Consider the following 23783-nt stretch of genomic DNA (forward strand, 5'->3'; position numbering starts at 1 on the left):
TTGTGACATCTTTGTTTGGTTTTGGTATCAGGGTGATGGTGGCCTCGTAGAATCAGTTTGGGAGTTTTCCTTCCTCTGCTATATTTTGGAACACTTTGAGAAGGATAGGTGTTAGCTCTTCTCTAAATGTTTGATAGAATTCGCCTGTGAAGCCATCTGGTCCTGGGCTTTTGTTTGTTGGAAGATTTTTAATCACAGTCTTAATTTCAGTGCTTGTGATTGGTCTGTTTATATTTTCTATTTATTCTGGTTCAGTCTTGGAAGGTTGTGCTTTTCTAAGGATTTGTCCATTTTTCCCAAGTTTTCCATTTTATTGGCATGTAGTTGCTTGTAGTAATCTCTCATGATCCTTTGTATTTCTGCAGTGTCACTTGTTACTTCTCCTTTTTCATTTCTAATTCTATTGATTTGAGTCTTCTCCCTTTTTTTCTTAGTGAGTCTGGTTAATGGTTTTTCAATTTTGTTTATGTTTTCAAAGAACCAGCTTATAGCTTTATTGATCTTTGCTATTGTGTTATTCATTTATTTTTCATTTCTTTTTGATCTGATCTCTTTCCTTCTGCTACCTTTGGAGTTTTTTGTTCTTCCTTCTCTAATTGCTTTAGGTGTAAGCTTAGGTATTTTATTTCAGATGTTTCTTGTTTCTTGAGGTAGGACTGTATTGCTATAAACTTCCCCCTTAAAACTGCTTTTGCTGCATCCCATAGGTTTTGGGTTGTCGAGTTTTCATTGTCATTTTTTTTCTCGGTATTTTTTAATTTGCTCTTTGATTTCCTTTGTGATCTCTTCGTTATTTTGTAGCGCATTGTTTAGCCTCCATGTGTTTGTACTTTTTACAGATTTTTTCCTCTAATTGATATCTAGTCTCATAGCGCTGTGGTCAGAAAAGATACTTGATACAATTTCAATATTCTTAAATTTAGTAAGGCCTGATTTGTGACCCAAGATATGTTCTATCCTGGAGAATGTTCCATGAGCACTTGAGAAGAAAGTGTATTCTGTTATTTTTGGATGGAATATCCTATAAATATCAATTAAGTGAATTTTGTTCAATGTATCATTTAAAGCTTGTGCTTCCTTATTTATTTTCATTTTGGATGTTCTATCCATTGGTGAGAGTGGGGTGTTAAAGTCTTCTACTATAATTGTGTTACTGTTGACTTCCTCTTTTATGGTTGTTAGCATTTGCCTTATATATTGCAGTGTTCCTATGTTGGGTGCATAAATATTTACAATTGTTATATCTTCTTCTTGGATTGATCTCTTGATCATTATGTAGTATCCTTCTTTGTCTCTTGTAATAGTCTTTATTTTAAAATCTATTTTGTCTGATATGAGAATTGCTACTCCAGCTTTCTGTTGATTTCCATTTGTATGGAATATCTTTTTCCATCCCCTCACTTTCAGTCTGTATGTGTCCCTAGGTCTGAAGTAGACAGCATATATACGGGTCTTCTTTTTGTATCCATTTAGCCAGTCTGTGTCTTTTGGTTGGGCATTTAATTCATTTACATTTAAGGTAGTTATCGATATATATGTTCCTATTACCATTTTCTTAATTGTTTTTGGTTTGTTATTGTAGCTCTTTTCCTTCTCTTGTGTTTCATTCCTAGAGAAGTTACTTTAGCATTTTTTGTAAAGCTGGTTTGGTGGTGCTGAATTCTCTTAGCTTTTTCTTGTCTGTAAAGGTTTTAATTTCTCCATCAAATCTGAATGAGATCCTTGCTGGGTAGAGTAATCCTGGTTGTAGTATTTTCCCTTTCATCACTTTAAATATGTCCTGCCACTCCCTTCTGGCTTGCAGAGTTTCTGCTGAAATATCAGCTGTTAGCCTTATTGGGATTCCTTTGTATGTTATTTGTTTTTTTTTTTTTTTCTTGCTGCTTTTAATATTTTCCTTTGTATTTAATTTTTGATAGTTTGATTACTATGTGTCTGGTGTGTTTCTCCTTGGATTCATCCTGTATGGGACTCTCTGTGATTCCTGGGCTTGTTGGACTATATCCTTTCCCATATTAGGGAAGTTTTCAAATAAAATGTCTTCAGATATTTTCTCAGTCCCTTTCTTTTGCTCTTCTTTTTCTGCGACCCCTATAATTCGAATGTTGGTGCGTTCAGTGTTGTCCCAGAGGTCTGTGAGACTGTCCTCAATTCTTTTCATTCTTTTTTCTTTATTCTGCTCTGCAGTAGTTATTTCCACTATTTTGTCATCCAGGTCACTTATCTGTTTTTCTGCCTCAGTTATTCTGCTATTGATTCCTTCCAGAGAATTTTTAATTTCATTTATTGTGTTGTTAATCATTGTTTGTTTGTTCTTTAGTTCTTCTAGGTCCTTGTTAAACATATTTTTTTTTCTCCATTGTATTTCCAGGTTTTTGGATCATCTTTACTATCACTACTCTGAATTCTTTTTCAGTTAGACTGTGTATTTCCTCTTTATTTATTTGGTCTGCTGGGTTTTTACCTTGCTCCTTCATCTGCAGTGTGTTTCTCTGTCTTCTCATTTCACTTCACTTACTGTATTTGGTATTTCCTTTTTGCAGGCTGCAGGTTCGTAGTTCCCATTGCTTTTGGTGTCTGCCACCAGCGGCTAAGGGTGTTTCAGTGGGTTGTGTAGGCTTCCTGGTGGAGTGGACTGGTACCTCTGTTCTGGTGGATGAGGCTGAATCTTGTCTTTCTGGTGGGCAGGACCGTGCCCGGTGGTGTGTTTTGGGATTTCTGTGACCTTATTATGATTTTAGGCAGGCTCTATGCTGTGGGTGGGGTTGTGTTCCTGTCTTTCTAGTTGTTTGGCATAGAGTGTCCAGCACTGTAGCTTGCTGGTCATTGAGTGGATCTGAGTCTTAGCATTGAGATGCAGATCTCTGGGACAGCTTTTGCTGTTTGATATTATGTGGAGCTGGGAGGTCTCTGGTGGATCAATGTCCTGACCTTGGCTCTCCCACCTCAGAGACACAGGTGTGACACCTGCCTGGAGCACGAAGACGCTGTTCAGCTGCATGGCTCAAAAGAAAAGGGAGATAAAAGAAAGAAAAAAAGAAAGAAATAAAATAAAGTTATTAAAATAAAAATAAATAAATAAAATTATTGAAAATTTTAAAAATTAAGAAGTAATAAAAAAAAGAAAGAAAGAAGAGAGCAACCAAACCAAAAAACAAATCCACCAATGATAACAAGTGCTAAAAACTATACTAAAAACAAAAAACAAAAATACAGACAGAACCTGAGGACAAATGGTAAAAGCAAAGCTGTACAGACAAAATCACACAAAGAAGCATACACATACACACTCACAAAAAGAGAAAAATGAAAAAAATATATATATATTAAAAGAAAAGGAAGAGAGCAACCAAATCAATAAACAAATTTACCAATAATCATAAAGTCTAAATACTAAACTAAGATAAACATAAAACCAGAAACAAATTAGATGAAGAAAGCAAACCCCATGTCTCCTGTTGCTCCCAAAGTCCACTGCCTCAATTTTGGGATGATTCGTTGTCTATTCAGGTATTCCAGAGATGCAGGCAGGGTACATCAAGTTGATTATGGTGATTTAATCCTCTGCACCTGAGGCTGCTGGCAGAGATTTCGCTTCTTTGTTCACACAGCTCCTGGGCTTCAGCTTTGGATTTGGCCCCGCCTCTGCATGTAGGTTGCCTGAGGGCGTCTGTTCTTTGCTCAGACAGGACGGGGTTAAAGGAGCAGCTGATTCGGAGGCTCTGGCTCACTCAGGCTGGGGGAGGGAGGGGTACGATGCAGAGCGAGCCTGCAGCAGCAGAGGCCAGCATGACGTAGCACCAGCCTGAGGCGCGCCACGCGTTCTCCCGGGGAAGTTGTCTCTGGATCATGGGACCCTGGCAGTGGCGGGCTGCACAGGGTCCTGGGAGTGGAGGTGTGGCTACTGACCTGTGCTTGCACACAGGCTTCTTGGTGTCTGCAGTAGCAGCCTGAGCGTCTCATGCCAGACTCTGTGGTCCGCGCTTTTAGCCGCGGCTCACGCCGCTCTCTGAAGCTCCTTTAAGAGGCGCCCTTAATCCCCTCGCCTCGCGCACCAGGAAACAAAGAGGGAAGAAAAAGTCTCTTGCCTCTTCAGCTGCTCCAGACCTTTTACTGAACACACTTCCCGCTAGCTGTGGCGCACTAGTCCCCTTCAGGCTGTGTTCACGCTGCCAACCCCAGTCCTCTCCCTGTGCTCCAACCGAAGCCCGAGCCTCAACTTCCAGCCTTGCCCGTCCCGGCGGGTGAGCAGACAAGCCTCTTGGGCTGGTGAGTGCTGGTCGGCACTGATCTTCTGTGCAGGAATCTCTCCGCTTTGCCCTCCACACCCCTGTTGCTGTGCTCTCCTCCGTGGCTCCGAAGCTTCCCCCCCACCACCCCCAGTCTTCACCAGTGAAGGGGCTTCCTAGTGTGTGGAAACCTTTCCTCCTTCACAGCTCCCTCCCACTGGTGCAGGTCCCATCCTTAGTCTTTTGTCTCTGTTTTTCCTTTTGCTCTACCCAGGTACATGGGGAGTTTCTTGCCTTTTTGGAGGTCTGAGGTCTTCTGCCAGCGTTCAGTAGGTGTTCTGTAGGAGTTGTTCCACATGTAGATGTATTTCTCATGTAGTTGTGGGGAAGAAGGTGATCTCCACATTTTAGTCGTCTGCCATCCTGAAGGTCTCTCAGTGCTAGCTTTGATCTTCTTCCTTAGGGATGTAAGCGAAACTTCCTGCACATTCTCATAAGCTTCTTGTTTTAATTACAGTGTATAATATTGTGTTTCATACAATAGGAAGACATATAAAATAAGATTAGTTTGGCAATCTCAGAAGTGTAGCTTGAAGCATTAAATAGGATAAATGGAAAATACACATAGACATAACATATTTAGCTTCTGATTCAAGGAACTCAATCCAGTGTATGTATTTTAAAATAATCACCTTGAAATACTGAAAATTCATTTATTTTAATCCTATAATCAACGCTTTTAGAAACAGACCCTGAAATGGAGTATCAAGGTGAAAAATAAATAGGTGGGTTGTAGCAAGCTATTTTTAACTGCTATTTCCTAGAGGGATAATATAAAACTGTCCTCAAAATTGCAACTATGCAAACTCCCTTTAAAGGTTGGAGCTTGCTTAGCAAGCTGATAACATAGGCTCATTAGGTAAATCCCCTTAAGTATGTCTCACTCCTGAAAAAAAAAAAGTTGTTTTGAATCATGATGGTTTTGTGTATGTGTCTATATACATGTGCATATATGTTGAGGATGGGTGGTTTGCATATTTTCCCAAGGGACTTTCTTCTGGGATTTTCTCAAGGAATTATTCTATATCTATGGCTCAATGCAGGTGAACATTTGGGCATTCATAGAAAAGAAATCAACTGTCAAATATATAGTTTTCAACCTTAACTGTATTCTCATTGCTGTTAGAAAGAAATCCTTTCACAGATTTCTAGTTGACTTCCTTTTCAATTTTCTACTCATTCTAAATCTTTACTACTCTTTCCAAGTCTACCTTCTTCAAATTACGAAAACTAATCTTGCTTTTCAGTTCTTTGAGGAATCACAACCAGGTAAGGATACCTTAACCTTCTTCCCTACAAGCTAATGATTTATCTGTCTCATTTTTCTGTCCTTTCTTCCTCAGGGCAAGTGCTCCTACTGTTGTTTAGGTTTTACTTCCAGCCCCGTGAGTTCTTGGGAAACTGCTGCACTTTCCTATCCTTTTGGAGCCTCCAGTCTCTCTTCCTTCAGTGGCACCTTTCCCTCAGCCTACAAGTCTACCCTATCTTATTAGAATTTATCATACTTGAACTTGGTCACTGGTGACCCCCTTCCTCAATCCATTCTTAAAATTTTTCATGATTTTAGTGCATCCTCTTTCCCCTTGACCTTATTCTCTTGTATCTCTGACTAAACTTTCTGTCTCCTCTGTCTCCTTGCCTGACCTACTCTTACTTTGCTGCCTTTCTCTCCCTGACTCTGTCTTTCCCTCTTCCCCCACCTCACTTTAATTTCATCTAAATCTATTCCTATGCTTTTCACTGTCTTCTTTTTTTTTTTTTTTTTTTGCGGTATGCGGGCCTCTTACTGTTGTGGCCTCTCCCATTGCAGAGCACAGGCTCTGGACATGCAGGCTCAGTGGCCATGGCTCACGGGCCCAGCCGCTCTGTGGCATGTGGGATCTTCCCGGACCGGGGCACGAACCCGTGTCCCCTGCATCGGCAGGCGGACTCTCAACCACTGTGCCACAAGGAAAGCCCCTTTTCACTGTCTTCTTACAGCTCCAGTTCTTTTCTGTGTTTTCAGTTTTGATGTTTCTCCTGAATTTCAGACTTCAATGTGTTACTGTCTATTGCATATTTATTCTTGGAAGTCTCCCAAGCATCTCATAGTCAGTATATTTCAAAAAAACTGTTGCAAAGTCATACTTTTGAGGTCAGAGATCTGAGTGTAAGATCCTGACATTTAATGAGATGGTAGAAAGATATCTGACTTGTTTCCTTATCAAATAGTCTTGAAACTCCACCTCACCAACACATGTATTCGCACAACTACTCCCTTTCACCCACATTATTGCAATTACATCCCCGTTGACCTCCCTACTTCTACCTTCACTTCACTGCACTCTATTTTCCACACAGTACCTGGAGTGATCCTTTAAAAAAGAAAGTCAGTTAGATTGTGTCTCTCTACTCAGAACATTCCAATGGTTTCCCATCTTGATTTTTAGTAAAACTAGAATCTTCATCCGCTAACCTCTACACCATATTCCTTGATTCCCTGACCTCAGTTCTTCCACTTTCACATTTTTTCCAGCCACTCAGACTTCCTTAGTGTTCCTTAAATTTGCTGGGCTCCCTCTTGCCACAGGTTCTTTCTTTTTTAATTAATTTTTATTGGAGTATAGTTGATTTACAGTGTTGTGTTAGTTTCAGGCGTACAGCAAAGTGAATCAGTTATACATATACATATATCCACTATTTTTGTAGATTCTTTTCCCATATAGGCCATTATAGAGTACTGAGTAGAGTTCCCTGCACTATACAGTAGGTCCTTTTAGTTATCTATTTTATATATACTAGTGTATATATGTCAATCCCAGTCTCCCAATTTATCCCCCCCCACTTTCCCCCTTGGTAGCCATAAATTTGTTTTCTACATCTGTGACTCTGTTTTGTAAGTAAGTTCACTTGTACCATTTTTTTAGATTCCACATATGTGATATCATATGGTATTTGTTTTTCTCTGTCTGACTGACTTCACTCAGTGTGATAATCTCTAGGTCCCTCCATGTTATTGCAAATGGCATTATTTCATTCCTTTTTGTTGCTGAGTAATATTCCATTTTATAAATGATGGAGAGGATGTGGAGAAAAGGGAACCCTCCTACATTGGTGGGAATGTAAATTGGTGCAGCCACTATGGAAAACAGTATGGAGTTTCCTTAAAAAACTAAAAATAGAGCTACCATATGATCCAGCAATCCTACTCCTGGGCATATATCCAGAGAAAACCATAATTTGAAAAGATACATGCACCCCAATGTTCATTGCAGCACCAGTTACAATAGTCTGGACATGGAAGCAACCTAAATGGATTGACAGATAAATGGTAAAGAAGACGTGGTACATATATAAAATGGAATATTGCCAGAGGTTCTTAGCACATGACCTTTTATTCAAATGGATGTCACTCTCACCTTCTATAAGCCTTTATTAAACGTCACATTCTCTGTGACACGTTCTCTGACCACCTTATTTAAAATTGTATGTCCACCCCCTGACCCTGCTCTCCAACCCTTAATCCCCATCTCTCCATAGTGTTTATCTTCTAATATACTTTGCAGTTAACTCGTGTTTATTTTGTTTCTGTTTCTATCCTCCACTGTAACGTAAGTAAGCTCTATGATGGCAGGGGATTCTGCTTTGTTTTCCTCACTATTGTATCCTCAGTCCCTAGAACATACTAGAAGCTCAGTGATATTTGTTGAATAAATAAATGAATGAACAAATTAAGATATCAGGGGTGGCACTGCTTTTTGAACTGCAGAGCACGATAAAAATACTAATTATTCCTACTATTATTATTCCACTGCCCCCATGACAAGGGTCACATACACATTTACACTCACATGTACAATATCTTCTCTTTTTTTTTTCCCCATCTCTGTGTCCTATCTTGGTTTTGAGACCCCATCTAATCAATTTTTGAGGCTATTTACTTGGAGGCATATTTGAGTCTTTCAACTATTTAGTCACTGATTCCTAACTCTTATATTAGATCATTTGGAGCACAGTCTCCATTTTAGTCCCCACTACTTTACCCCAATCATCTTAAACTTTTCTCTAGACAATTGCAGTAGTCTCCTCACAGGTGACTTTGCAGTATATTTTAACATAAATACCATTTCTTAAGTAATTGTCCATGGCTTCAAATTATCTACAAAATGCTTCCTGTGGTACTCAAGGTTCTTTATTACTAACCCTGACTTATTTTTTTTTTTTTTCTTTTGGCTGCATTGGGTCTTTGTTGCTGCACTCAGGCTTTCGCTAGCTGCAGAGAGCAGGGGCTACTCTTTGTTCCCATGCGTGGGCTTCTCATTGCAGCGGCTTCTCTTGTTGTGGAGCATGGGGTCTAGGTGTGCGGTCTTCAGGAGTTGTGGCTTGCAGACTCTAGAGTGCAGGTTCAGTAGTTGTGGCGCACGGGCTTAGTTGCTCCACAGCATGTGGGATCTTCCTGGACCAGGAAGAAACCGTGTCCTCTGCATTGGGAGGCGGATTCTTAACCACTGCGCCACTAGGGAAGTCCCTGACCTATGTTTTTGAGACACTATTTTTCAGCACTATAAATTGTTCTGTTGGCCCTTTTTATTTCTTTATACTTCAGCAAATAACTTGTTGATTATTTACTGAGACAGACACTATACAGTGGCATTTAGCAAGGCACCATCTCTTTTCCCCTTTTCTTATAGCAATTGGTTATAGTTTGGGAGGAATGAAGGAAGAGAAAACCTAGCATCTCAAAATCATAGATCCAATGCAGACTAGCTATAGGTACAGTGAGCAGTCATTCTGATTTTTCTGGAATAGACTTGGTTTATACTCGCTGTCCCCATGTAATTATTAATGTCTTCCTTCACCTTCAGAACTCTCCCTGTTTGGTGATAAATCATATAGTCTCTATCTCTAAGCAAAAATAATTTGAATTTTCTCATGTGCTCTTTCCCTACATTAACTACAAAGGTTACATGACTGTCTAAAGCAGAATTTAAGTCCCTTTCCTCTAACACCAGGACATACTTATAAATATCACACATAATGTTTGGTGGAGAAGAGCCTAGATGGATCTTATCACCTGAATGTCATTTCAACTTCAGTATAAAACATTTGTCTCAAATGCATTTCAATAATTACTGCCTTAACAATTTTTATTACTCTACCTCTTGTCTGAAATGTCCTGTATTTACTCTCCATTTATCCACAGCCTACCCACGTTTAAAATCATGCTTCTATCCCCAGACTTTTCTTTGTATTGGTATCCATCTGTCTCTACCTGTGATCTCTCCTTTTAGCAGTTATTTTCTAAATCACTTATTTGGCAACTTTTGGTATACGATGTACTTTTTTTTTCCTTTGGGATCTGTTGGTGTAAGTAGTCTGACTGCATCTTTCAAGACAAAGACTGAGACTTATACATCTTTGATTCTATAGCACTAACTCTAAGGCCAAATTCAAAGTATGCACAAACAACCTAATGTGAAAAAAAACAACAATGATTATGATAGCAGTGGTAATGAGTGTGGTATTGACGGTGTATAATAAGGTAAAATATATGAATTTTCAGAAAATATCATAGTGTGAGAGTGGGAAGAGTTAATTATAGATGAAAGATGTGTGTTTGTGTGTGTCTGGATGTGTTTGTGTGTTTGTAAAGTATATTTGTTTTAAGTTATTTTGGGGTCAGGGGAAGAGGTTGAGGGAGAGAAAGGAAAGACATACTGTATCTTATCAAATGATTAAGTGGAAGATGTGCCGCCATTTTGTAGATTGCTAGGGGAAAAAGGCCAATTAAGCTACGGTGTAATGCTTGTGTATCACTTAGAATATGCATTCGGTATATACTGAAAGACATATTTACTGATGGATTTCTTTGACGTTGGATCATTCCTGTATATACATAACAAAGAATGAGTGATATCACATGTCTGACACTCCTAACACTCTTTCACACTCCGAGGTCATCAATTGTGAGAAACATTTCTATTTCAGACATGTTTTTAAATACTTTTAAAAAAGAAATATTTTGTTGAATGGACTTATAGGGCATAAGTAAGAATATTGCAAAAAACAACATCTGATGAGTTTACTAGGACCTGAGGAAAGGCAACAGATCCTAAATATTCTGAAACAATGGAAGGAAAATAATGGACTTTTTGAATACAATCAAATGTAGAAACCTGAGTTAGAACAAAGCTTTATGGGATTTTACTATCACCCTCACTGTCCAGTAGCAGAAACTGTCAATTGGAAAGTTGTAGTGAAAAATATATTATGATATTGGGTATCTAACAGATGTAAAGGCATGAAACTCCAGCGTAAGGTTGGATAGTTAAGAACTAAATACTAAGAGATGGAGTTTACGTACAAGGTTTAATTTTTATTGCTGATTTTTCATTGTCTTGGAGCAGAGGAGGAAACTAAAATTTTTCTGCTCAAGAGCTTCTGCTTTGGATCAACATCTTCTATAAAACCTGCTTGCTGTGATAGCTATATGCCTTATCTGATATGAGGAAGCCTCTAGTCCTAAACACAAATAGAATTCTTAACTATTTTCAGAATAGATTGTGTGAGACCACAACAATGTTAAGTCTATCAGAATTGAGTGCTTGAGCTGAGTGGATAAAAATAAGAAAAATAATCCGTTTAGCTTTGTTGCCGAACAGAAAGTGGGGACCACATTCATAGACCTTTTATGCATTGCCTTCTCACATTTCATCTTTGTACTGCTCTTGTGTTCATGTTCAGATCATTCATATTTTATTTTGAAACATTTTCATTTTCAGATCAGCAGTTGTGTGATCCTGGTGAATTTCTTTGCCACGATCATGTGACTTGTGTCTCCCAGAGCTGGCTGTGTGATGGGGACCCAGACTGCCCTGATGATTCAGACGAATCTTTAGAGACCTGTGAGTAGAAAGGTTCTCATGCCATTCGGATTTACCTTACATTTGAAGCTAAATGTCAGCTGTTTTCACAGATGACTGCTGTTTCCGTTTATTCTTTCTTTTCCCAAATAGCCTAAAAACTTAAAACCCTTTGTTTGTGTGTCCTTTAAAATGACTACGTGAATGAGAGCATAAAATGCAGTTTTGTCGTGTGAATTAACTTACGAAGGGAAGAAAATGCAAGGTTATTTCAATGTGATTGTGTTACTCCTAGAAAAAAATTTACTTGAAGAGAAAAAAAATCCTTGAAAACACAGCACTGAGAGGGAATAAGGTCCTCTCCAATAATGTATCTCACACATTTTGAGACAGAGGAGCATATAGAAGGAATAATGAACTAATCAAGCTTTAGCTCCCATATTATTTCTATTAATATCTAGGGCACTACACAAATTATTGAACATGTTTTCTCTTGCACCTGAAAGATAGAAACTACATTTATCCATCCATGCAGTGAGGATCTTTGACTTTATAATATCAGATTCAGAACTCTTAATACACATGAGTCCTAATTATAATTGTACCACTGTGTCTAACTTGGGAGTCCATTAAGGGTTTTGCCCATGTGAAAAATACCACTAAATCAAAATTGTAAATAATAACAGGATGACAGCTAAATCTGCTACACTTTCTTTTAAATACCCACTGTTGTAAGGAGTGTGAAGAGTCCCCTAAATTTTCATATTGGTATTTTCTAGCACAGCTAATATCAGTTTTTACTCCCCACGCAAACAGGTATGTCAGCTTCTCAGAATCATCCTCAAAGCAACTACATAGTTCTGTGAAATCAACATGAAAAAAGAAAAATCCACCACTCTTATTGCTTGATATTGTAGAGATAATAATTATTGGTTCCATTTTCCACTTTTATCTACTTGTTTATAAGTCTTATAGATGGAACCAATATAAGTTTTGATGAAAATCTTGGTGATAGAAAGCAGAAGCAATGCTTATTCACTTTCTTCATGTTTGCTCGTGTTTTTAAAGTTTCTCGACATATGGGTACTTGAATATTTGCATTAGTTGCCTTTCTTCAATTTGAACAGATCGCTTTTTCGATAGTAAGAGGTTGTAGTTGTTTACTACATTTCTGATTTTCACCAATTTCATCAGTTTCATTCTGAAAACCTTTACGAGACCCCTATAGCATAGCTAAGGTTCTAGGCATGATAAGAGGAAAAAGTATATTAATAAGAAAATACTCTAGTGGATAAGTAAAATCTGATAAATCCATACAAAGGAATATTATTTAACAATAAAAGAAGACTGAAGTACTTATACATGCTACATGAATAAATCTTGAAAATATTATGTGAAGGAAAAGGAGCCAGGCACAAGAGACCACATATTTTATGATTCCATTCATATGAAATATCCCAATAGGCAAATCTATAGAGACAGAAAGTAGATAAGTGGTTGCCAGTGGCCAGTGGGGTGGAGGGGAATGAGGAATGTCTGCTAATGAGTATGGGGTCTCTTTGGAGGTGATGAAGTGTTCTAAAATTAGATTGCAGTGATGGTTGCACAACTCTGTTAATGTATTTAAATACATTGAACTGTGCATATTAAATGGGTGAATTGTATGGTAGGTGAATTATACCTTAACAAAGTTGTTTAAAAATGGAAAATAAGGAGAAGAATCTCAAAATTCTGCATATGGATGCAGATGGTATAGGAATGTGAAAAGACAACAATAATAAAATACCCCGCCCATGAAATATATAAGTAGTTGGACTACATTTCACCTGTATAAGTAGTGGGACTTAACAATGTTTAAGCCTTCCCCTATTTAGGTGCCATAGAAGAGTTTTCTTCTCGTTAGATGCAAGGGATGATCGCCATGGCATTATCGGACTAAAAAGTTAAATTTTTGAGTTTTGGAGTCTTGCATTTTTGCCCTGATCCTACTATCAAATTCCTGTTGGGAAACATGACAGAGACGTGAGAGAGATTTGCAGAATCCATACGTAGGAAGGCAGGTTGAAGGAGGAATGCCCTGGAACTTGTACCTGGCACAGTGCAAAAGTGATTGAGAAGAAAAGGCTGTGTGGTCTGTCTAGGCAGGAGTTCCCTTCATGCTTTTGAATAATAGAGAAAAATGATGCTCCCTTTGTACTCAGGAGGGGGATTAGTGGGAGAATCAGGCTGGAGAGGATCTGTGGTACAGAGGAGGCACAAGGACCTTGGTGGTCAAAACTCAAACCCAAAGAGGAAAGAGACCCCAAAGTGAATACCAAAGTGGGTGGATAACAGTATTCCACTCCCCCTCCCGTGCCGGCTCTGTGCTTCTAGGAACGTGGCCGATACCAAGCAGGGCCACGCCAGTTAGCTAGGCTTGTGTTTGCTGGCCAGCATCTGCCCTGATTGATTGAGCTTCTGTTCTTAATGGTCAGTGTCTCAACCACAATGTTTGAAAATGTTTTGAGTATCCATCTTGCCCAGAAGGTAGACACCACCTTGTGTTTCGGGGGAAAAAGGTAGGTCCTTCAATTCACAGAGATTAGGGGCTTTGGCGGACTGAAGCTTCAAATTAGGAATTGCATGTGGGTTAATTGAAATAGAGATAGATTTTCTTCTTATCTAGTTTTTAAAATGAAACTCATACCTCCTCAAGATATTTTTGGCAGTTTTCAAGTATATAGTTATTTTCCTTGATAAAATTTGGTGAATTCAGTTTTAAAATGTTTTCCCATTTTGGTCATTCTTATTCTACTCTCGGGCATCGAAATTGCTGAATATCCTCAAGAGCAACACTAAAAAAAAATTCTTATATCAATGTAGCAACATAACAAAGAAAGAAAAATACTCATTTTTTTTTTTTAACCTGGGTGTTTAATCTGAGTAACATATTTGGATCCACATTTAATTAGCCTGTTTCAGATAAGTGGTTTCAGTACTAACTCAAATCTGGACAAGCATAGAGAAAAAGCTTTATGGAAAAATCAGACTTTTTCAAATTTAAATTTCTCAATCCAGATGTTCACAGTTACCATTTTCCCTAAGCATAGTGCTTTGTAACGTGTTGTTTTATAACATTCGTATGCAGTCATCACTGATCTACATAAAATAATTGCGTAATTTTATAATCATATGAATGTATATACATTCAATGTGAAAGATAAATACTAGAAATCAAAAACCTTGAAGCTTGATTCTTAAGAAGGATAATTTTGTGCTCAGTGTATGAACAAAAGTATGTTATCATATTTGATCTGAAGACAAAGTATGTTGTATCTACAAAATAGTAGATGAAAACCGCTGATGCAATGCACTTATTTTTCCTAAATCCACTTAGCCTCTAAAATGATAAGAGGACCAATATAGCATAGAATTTATTATGACATTGTGAAAGCTCTGCTTTGACAAAATTCTAACGGGAAAAAAGTAGATATTGTCGAGGAGGAGGAAAAGCTTTACTTGTGAGAGGCTGATGACAAAGATGCGTTAGAAGATAAACATGCCTACAGAAAAACAAAGGAAGTGAAAATCAAAGGACATTGAGGTATTTGGGGATCTGAGAGGTTAACAGGCACATATTTTCTTTCTCTTCTGTGTTTGTTTAGGCCCAGGTTGTAGGGGTATTTTCTACTATTTATGGGGCAGAAGTGAGATTTCACTAACAGCAATCCAAGGCCAAAGAAACCCGTCTTGAACGGGGCTGATTTACCACTAAGCTGACTGCATGTTGGGATGAGTTTTCTAAAATATGAGATTAGAGAAATTTAATAATTTCTATCCTTACCGTTGAATATGAGAAATGGTTCTTTAGCCTTATGTTACAAATGAAAGTCTTTATTTTGCTACATTATTTGAAGTAATTTGTTAAGTGTCTAAATGGCTAACCATCTTTTAGGTCCTATGAGGCAATGAGAAGAGAAAATCAGGAAAAATCACCCTCTTTCTACTCAGTGCTTTCAATCCAGTTGTAAGTCTAGCATTTTGTATGACGAGAATTAAAGTGAATAGTAGAAATGTTATTTGTGGAATGAAAACTTGGTACCCCCTGTGACAGGGAAGTCTTCCTGAAAGGTGCTTTTATTCCAAGGTATTCGATACATAATTCCTTCTAGGATTTTCTGTTGAATGCTTAATGATACTTCCTTTCCAACAATCAGTTGCAGCAGATGTGTGATGTTTTTTGGCAATCTGATGTTTAAAATTAGATTCCTCCTTTTAAGTCAGGAAGGTATTTGTTCTGCTCCTTCTCCTTCTTCCTTATTGCCCTCCACTACCCCGCTTCAGAAAATCACGTAGAGAGTCCTTCTGCTATAGATCATGTTGTGGATATGACGACTCTTTGACTAACCGGGGAGTATAAAAATGACATTATAGGAGGGTAAGGTTTGCAACCTGGATACAGTAAGTCCCCTACATGGAAACCTTCAAGTTGTGAACTTTCAAAGATGAGGATGTGCATTCACATGGCCAATCATGGTAAATTAGTTCACGTGTTTGGCATACATTGTCACGTGAGTGCATCCTCTACAAGTGGTTGTGCTTTTGTATACTGTACAGTACTGTATAGAGCACAGTAGTACAGTATCTTTGTTTCAAGTCCAGGATGTCCAGAAGCAAGCGTAAAAGCAGTGGTAATGTAGCTGGTACTGCTAAGAAACACCAAGAGAGACAGGAGGAAGAGGAAATAACTGAAGAACCAAAGAGATTCACGACACAGGAAATGGCAAGGAGATTTTCTTTATTCGATAAGGCACTGTTAGTTTTTGAGGCAAAGGACCAGAACGTAGAACAATACACGAAGGTTACAACAGCTGTTCAGGATGTAATCCAGTGCAACCATGTCATCTATGATGAGAAAAAAAGAGCTACTACCCAGACATCCCTGGATTGTTTTTTCAAAAGGGTAGATAGAATTGAATCCAGCAAGGAGCCAGAACCTGTGCCATCCACGTCAGGCGTGAGTGACACTGCAGCTTGCCCTCCATCTCCTACTGCTGATGACCCTTCATCTCTACCCTCTCCCACCTCCTCTCCCTCCTCCAGTCAGTAACTCTTCTTGCCTGTTCACTCGATGCCAGCCCCTGTATGCCAGCTGTTGTACTGTATGGTACTGTGCTTTTCAAGGTATTGTAAGATTAAAAATGTTTTCTTTATTTTTTGCATATTATTTGTGTGAAAAATATTATAAACCTATTACAGTACAGTACTATATAGCCAATTGTGTTAGTTGGGTACCTAGGCTAACTTCATTGGACTTACAAACAAATTGGACTTACCAATGCACTCTCGGAACGGAACATGGCCGTATGCAGGGGACTTACTGTAGTTGTTATAATAATTTTCATATTGACTCTACTCTGTCCTGTCCTTCTGCAAGGATCAGCAAACTTTTTCCGTATAAGACCATACAGTACATATTTTAGGATTCCTGAGCTTATGTCATCTCTGTTGCATATTCTTCTTTGTTTTTATTTGTTTGTAAAACAGTTAAAATGGAACAACAAGCCAAACATCCTTAGTTTTACACTCTGTACAAAAAGAGTCCACAGACTGGGTTTGTCTTGCAGGCTGTAGTTTGCCAAACCCTACTGCAGTGTCCTAGCTAAGCCGTGTCCGCTGTACTGCTGCAGAGGTGGGGCCGTGTCCGGGTACTGCAGCCACAGGAAGCAGCATAACTGGGCAAAGTGGAAGAACGGGGCATAGAGCTGTGTGTGTACCCACTCCCACACGGTGCCAGACTTGGGCAAGATGGCATTCTCTGCAAAAGCTGGCTTCTTTCTTCTATTTTTGCACATCTCCTTACGTGTTAAGATTGCATTTGAGCATAAGGGACAGACACAGGAGCTCAAACAAATAAGGGTTTACTTTTCTCATATAAAAAGGTGCAAAAGTGGACAATCCAGGATTAATATGGAAGCTCCAGAATGACACCAGGCTTCCTCTACCTCTTAGCATGGAGCTGTCAGTCTTTTAGCCACAGTAGGGCTTTTCCACCTTCCCCAGTAGATAATTCCATTTCGGCCAGAGAGAAGGGAAAGAAAAAAAAAAAAGAAACAGCCAGTGCCAGCTGAGTCTATCTGTTTGTCAGGAGAATAGTAACTTTTACGGAAAGCAAACTCAGTAGGTTTCTTGCTTAGATGTCCTTCGCCAGAACTGATCACCTAAAGTATGGGGCAATGAGTATTTCCACAGGGCTTTCCAGAATAAGATCTGTGGTTCTGCTAGTAAAGAAAAAGACTAGATATTGGGCGAGAAGAGGCCCCAGGTAGCATGTGCCACAGTGTCTCTTCACTCCTTTTCCCCTCTTCATCCACTGAGGAGAGGTGGCAGGCACAGTGCATGATCAGGGCTTCTGAATCCCAGATGCTTGACACCAAAGCCAGTTCCTCCAGATGAATATCTTTGCTCTTGTACAACAGACTAAGTCATTCTGGGTCTCCATTACCTTATCTGTAAAATGGGCATGATAGTACCTACCTCACAGTAAAGTGCTTAGAATAGTGCCTGTTCCAGAGTAAGAGCCCCTCTCCACCCAGCACCCCCTCCCTGTATTCCATATGCCAGAGCTCTGACCAAGCACCTTACCCTGAGGGTCTTTTGATAGAGCACGCTAATTGCCCCCTCTCCCATTCTTACTGAAGATTGGCTTTATTCTCTAAGGTTGTGGCTAACAATAGGGTTAATTTACCACATACGCTAATTCAAGAGAAGTTATTAACAGTTTTTAATAATTAAGTATATTACACTCAAGCATTAAGATAAATAAGGTGTAGACATTATTTGGGGACAGGTGGCTTTTCCTAAGAACTCTTCCAAAGACATCATGTTGATGAATTAGCTAAAGTTAAAATATATGGCTAAAAAACACATTAATGAATAATATTATTTAATCAACATTGCAGTCCTGAAATGTAGCTGTTATCTCATTTTAAGAAATGAGGAAACTGAGTTTACAGTCCTTCTATGCCCTCTAAGTTGGCTGTTATCGGTGAAAGCAGAGTTTGTATTTCTTTCAACTTGCCCTTCTTTTTATAAATACTCAGGAAAGGAAGACTCTAACTCCTAAAAGGAAGCCTTAGGCCACCTAATTTAAAAATATGGTATCATTTGAAAAACATAGATGCTATCCCAACAGTTATATCATACTGACTTTGGAGGTAATCAGTTCTAATTGAATAATTCAGTAAACACACCATGTCTCCTGGGTAATAGGAATAGAAGCATTTGTGAAAAATGAAAATGGCTGTAAGTTATTAGGGTTAGATATGCCTCTGCATGAATTGACCATTGCTTTGACTGCATTTCCATTGTTGTAGGATTCTAAGCTTTATTTAGATAGGAGGATATTAATGAACTCCTTATATTCGTACACTGACCTTTCCCCTAGGATACGAGGTAGAAATCCTTTTCCGGTTTCCTTCTAAACTTTCTTTCTTTAACAGAGGTCAGAGAAATAAAACAAAAATTCAGGTGGGAGGTTATTAGCAAACAGATACTGCCCTTTAAAAATAAACAGCAGAATAGGGCACTGAAAGTAGACTATAGGAACAATAAAATGAACGGAAATATGGTCCTTGTTTCTAAGTAATAGTGATTTAGAGGTCACTTTGCAATGAGCTAATATATGAGAGCCACAGAGCTAAGCTTTTCGTTAGGAAGAGAAGCGGAAACGATCTTACAGATTAAAGGGAGAGCATATGAGACCCATGAGGGCAGTTTATGTCTCTTTCAATTCTTTTTGTTTTGCTCTTCATTTTATTCTGAGGCTTCCCTCTTTTGCAATGAAGAGGCAAGAAACATTGACCCTTCTTTCATAATAAAGAGACTTCCACTTATGAGTTGATATGAAGGGGAGACAGGAAGGTGAGGAACAGTATAATTGGGAATTGAAAGGGCCTGTCTAAGGTTGGTTCATTTCCCCAGCACAGTGGGGACGGGATAGAGGGTGACATTTCCCTTCATCCTGCCCTGCAATGTGCTAACGGGTCTCTGAAAGTTTGCCTCCGCAATTTTAAGCAAATTTGATTGGAGGCATAGGTGATAAACCTGAGTGCACCACAATTCACAGAAGTGGAGCAAGACCAGCTTTGCAGAAGGCCTTGCTGTTCTTCAAGAAGCCACTGCTGTTTGGTTTTCTGATCCAAGTTCACAGGTCATAGGATAAAAAGGAACTCATGTCCCTCAGCCTGGACTGGAAATTATAGGCAATGAAAACTTTGAAATGATATAAAATAAAGGGGATTAAATAAAATTATTGAATTCTAGAGACATCTCTGATACAATCTCCTTGCTTAAGGGATGAGGTATAGTAAACAAATGGTCTTGCAGGGCTCTATTGGGACAAAGCTGAAGGCTGAGCAAGGAGCCTTCTCAGAAATGATTCAATCCATCACTTATCCACAACTAATCTAGCATGTGGGGTTGGGGGTGAAGGCTTCTTACCTTTCATGGGTGAGCAAATTTCTTCCCAGAGGAGGTTTTATTCTTTATAGTCAGTGTATAAAATTTACATTTGACTTTCACTCGGAAGTGCTTCTGCAATGACATATTTTGCTAAATGAAGCACTGAAGGATGTTTTGTTCTACGAACTTATTTTAATGGCAGTGTCTTTTTTCTCTCTCCCTTCCCCCATATCTTATATTATTTCTTCCCTGAAAGCAGAATATAAAACCCTACTATAATATGCCTATGGAATTCTCAGTAGGACAAAAAGTATCATCCTTCTACTAATTGCTGTATTGGCCCGTTTCAGTTTTAGGCACAATAATTGACTTTGGGTTGAATATTTTCAATTAAAATCTCTGTAACATTAGCCTTTTTTGATTTTGGGGATGGGAGAAATTGCTTGCAAAGAGTAAAGTTCATGAGAAGATGGGTAAAAATAGGGCTTAGGTGGAAGGATACCAATTCAGTAAAGGTGGCTTATAGCAGTCTACTCATCTTGCAGGGTTTTTTTGTTTGTTTGCTTTACTTTTCTGAAAAATGATGCCTTGGGAGGGAAAAGTTTGACCTTATTCCTTGGCCAACCAAGGATCCGATACGAAAGGGGAGAATCTTTCAGCTTGCACAAATCTTTCTGGGTATTAAAAAGCAAGAAAGAAAACAAACTAGTAAATACTTCTCAACAACTCTGATGGAGTTGCCAAGAGAAAAGTAATTATTAATAAACTTCTTGTCTTAGACTTCAGCATACAGTCATAAGACTAATAATTTCAATCTTTCAGAAACAGTAATTATAGAAAGGACTTATACTTGTATAGCACTTTGATAATTTAAGGACATGTAGATTAGAATCAATAAATATCCTTTGACATAGTACCTATTTTTTGAGAAAAATAGGCCAGGTATTATGGCCATAAAAAAAATAAGAAATCTAAAGCACAAACAGGTTGCTTGGTCAAGAGTCTCATAGCTAATGGGTAACAAGGCTAAAACTGGAATTCAGAAATTGCATTTCCTAACTTTCTATTATAGCATCAGTTATGGGCTGAATTGCACCCCTCAATATTCACATGTTGAAACCTTAAAATTATACCATTGCAGAATGTAATTGAACTTGTTGCTAGAGGCTTAAAAGAGGTAAATTAAGTAAAAATGAGGTCATTAGAGTGGGTCCTTATCCCATCTGAGTGGTGTCTTGTAAGAAGCGGAAATTTGGACACACTGAGGGACACTGGGGTGTTGTACACAGAGAGAAGGCCATAGGAAGAGGCAGTCAGAGGGTGGAGATCTGCAATCCAAGGAGGCCTTGGGGGAAACTAAACCCGGCAACATCTTGATCTCGGACTTTTGGCCTCAGCACTGAGAGGAAATAAATTTCTGTTGTTTAAGCCACTTAGTCTATGGTATTTTGTTATGGCAGACGTAGCAGATTAATATAACATCCTAGTATATGTCTACTACACTTCCATGTTTTTTATATTAATATAAAGAATACTGCAACAATTTAAAAATCCCTCCTTTTCCTTGGAGATATATACTAACTACCAGAGTACTGAAATTATAGGCTTTATTTAGAGATATGAAATGAAATCATCAGTTTCTGATGAAATAAAGGGGCCGTTCCTACAGCAGTGGTCCTAACCCTCTAAGAATGCCTGATTTGATCACATAGTGCAATTCTTATACAAATGAAAAAACATTGTTTTAATAAAAAATCAGTAGATAATTACTACAGATTATTTTTTTCAAATATTTATGGATGATGGGTTGCTCCAAAATTTTTAAAAAGTAGTTTTGCCTTAATCCTTCCCGCTGGTGATCTAGAACACTCAATTAGTGGTGCAGTTGGAGTCCATCTCCGCAATGCTACGTATTTGCAACACAAAAGACAAACTTGGATTGATGGCTTAACTAACATTATTTTCTGAGGGAAACAGTAGAAATTCATAAGTGGCGTATACTAGTCATAGCGTGCCTATTAATAATATTATATATTAGGTTGCTATAATCTATATTAGATTGTTATCATTGTTGACTCGCAATTGATAATTGGGTTAGGCAATAAAATAGATGTAATTTGATAGTTAAAATAATGCTTCTTTCTCCACATGGGACTTTGGGGAATGTTGTTACATTTTACTTCCAAATTTGCACATATTAGACAATTCAATTTTTAAAATAAATGGCATACTATATATTTTCACTTAAGGAGTAAAGAGAATTTTGTTACCAAACTACAGTTCCCATAATGTATTGGTGCATTTTCTTTAAGAAAACTAGAATGTAATCAATCAGCAGCTATTTACTGAGGAAGTACTGTGTTCAAGGTGCTTACTAAGCATGGTCCTTCAACCATTTTTTCCATGCCTTACCATGTGCCAGGGCTTTCACCTATGCTAATTTAGTTTCTATCCTGGTAAAATGATACTAATTTCATATTAAAGAAGATGTTTATGTGAAAGATAAGGATGACAATTACTGACACAAAATATATGGTTAATATGGGCCAGATGTTGTGCTATGACCCTTATGTGGATTATATCCTTTGATCCTGACAACAGCCCTGAGCGGGACATTGGGTACAGTTGTTCAGGTCGTGCAAGGCATCAGGGTGACATAAATAATGCAGACAGCATGGGTATATATATTTTCCTACAAATGGAAATAAATGATCTTTGAAAGGGAGCAGTGTTTGTAATTTGCATGAAGGCACTCTATGAGCTAATGGTGGCCTCCGTATGATACTAATCATGGTCAGCTTTTATAGAGGATAAAAATAAAGCATGCAAGAAGTTACTTGCTAGAGTTCCTAAAGCAATTATGTGACAGTGCTACAGTTGAACACTGTACTATGCTATATAGCCTCCTAGATGAGGTAAATGAAGTTCAGAGACGTTAAATAGATTCCACTAACATTCCCCCTTAGTGAAGACCAGACTTTCATACATGCCTATCTCACATAATATTTAAGTTGGCATTTAAGTTGGCATCCTGTACATAATCCATCTATCTATCTCTATATGTATCTATCAATGTATCTATGTGTCTATATATCTATAAAATTTATGCATAACAAATTTTAATTGAGTGACTGCTATGTAATAGGTCCTGTGATAGATGTTGGGAATGACAAGATAAATATGCTAAAGCTGGAAGACAGATATTGTTAACAACTGATAGAGGATTTTAATTCTCTCTTTTATCCAATTCTAAAGGATATATAAATGTGTATATATTACTGTACTAATAATTTTAAAAGGTATGTGGGTTAACATTTATATATGCATGTATATGAATTTTGTGTGTGCATATACACAAATTGAATCTGGAAAAAATAATATTCTCTTCACCATTTTTCCTCACACAGACAAACAAAACACACATATTCACTCTAATTTAAAAACACATTGTTGGGAATTTCCTGGCAGTCCAGTGGTTAGGACTCGGCAGTTTCACTGCCAAGGCCTGGGTTCTATCTCTGGTCGGGGAACTAAGGTCCCACAAGCCGTGGGGCATGCCCCTACCAAAAAAATAAAAAATAAAAACACACTGATGAGGATAACTGAGGAGATTATCAGTTTTCTATTGCTGTATAATTAATTACCATAGATTTAACATGTCAAAATAACACCCATTTCTTATCGCACAATTCCATAGTGCAGAAATCTAGTTAGGATCAAATGGGATCAAACTCTGCTTAAAGTTTCACAAGGCAGAAATCAAGGTATTCCTAAGGCTGGGCTGTTATCCGGAGAGTCTGAGAAAGAATCTGCTTCCAAGCTCATTTAAGTTGTTGGCTGAATTTAGTTTCTTGTGGTTGTAGGACTGGGACCACAATTTCTTGATGGTCTTCAGCCTCAACCTTTGACAACCAAGGGCCACCCACATTTCTTGGCAGGGGACCCTGTCCATTTTCAAAGCCAGCAATATGTTGAAGCTCCCTCATGATTCATGCTTTCAATCCCCGACTTCCTCCTCTGCAACCAGATGGAAAACACCTTCTGCTTTTAAACAGCTTGTGTGATTAGATTAGGAAGACGTGGATAATTTCCTTTTGCCGTATAATGCAATATAATCCTGGAGTGATATCTCATCATATTCACAGGTTGCACTGACATTAAAAACAGAAGGGGTTATACAAGGAAGAGAGTCAATGAGAGTGATTCTTAG

At 38.3% G+C, this 23783-nt stretch overlaps 1 protein-coding gene across 1 annotated transcript in view; it reads left to right on the forward strand.

Annotated features, from left to right (window-relative positions):
- Positions 1 to 9725: 9725 nt before the first annotated feature.
- LRP1B (LDL receptor related protein 1B) overlaps positions 9726 to 23783 on the forward strand; it is a 1432692-nt gene continuing 1418634 nt past the window's right edge. Inside the window, exons 1-2 of the mRNA XM_073806959.1 lie at positions 9726 to 9789; positions 11051 to 11173. Of these exons, the coding sequence (XP_073663060.1) occupies positions 9726 to 9789; positions 11051 to 11173 (187 nt within the window). The remainder of the gene's footprint in view (positions 9790 to 11050; positions 11174 to 23783) is intronic.

The sequence above is a fragment of the Tursiops truncatus genome, chromosome 7, assembly GCF_011762595.2.
Source record: "Tursiops truncatus isolate mTurTru1 chromosome 7, mTurTru1.mat.Y, whole genome shotgun sequence".
Lineage (NCBI taxonomy): Eukaryota > Metazoa > Chordata > Mammalia > Artiodactyla > Delphinidae > Tursiops > Tursiops truncatus.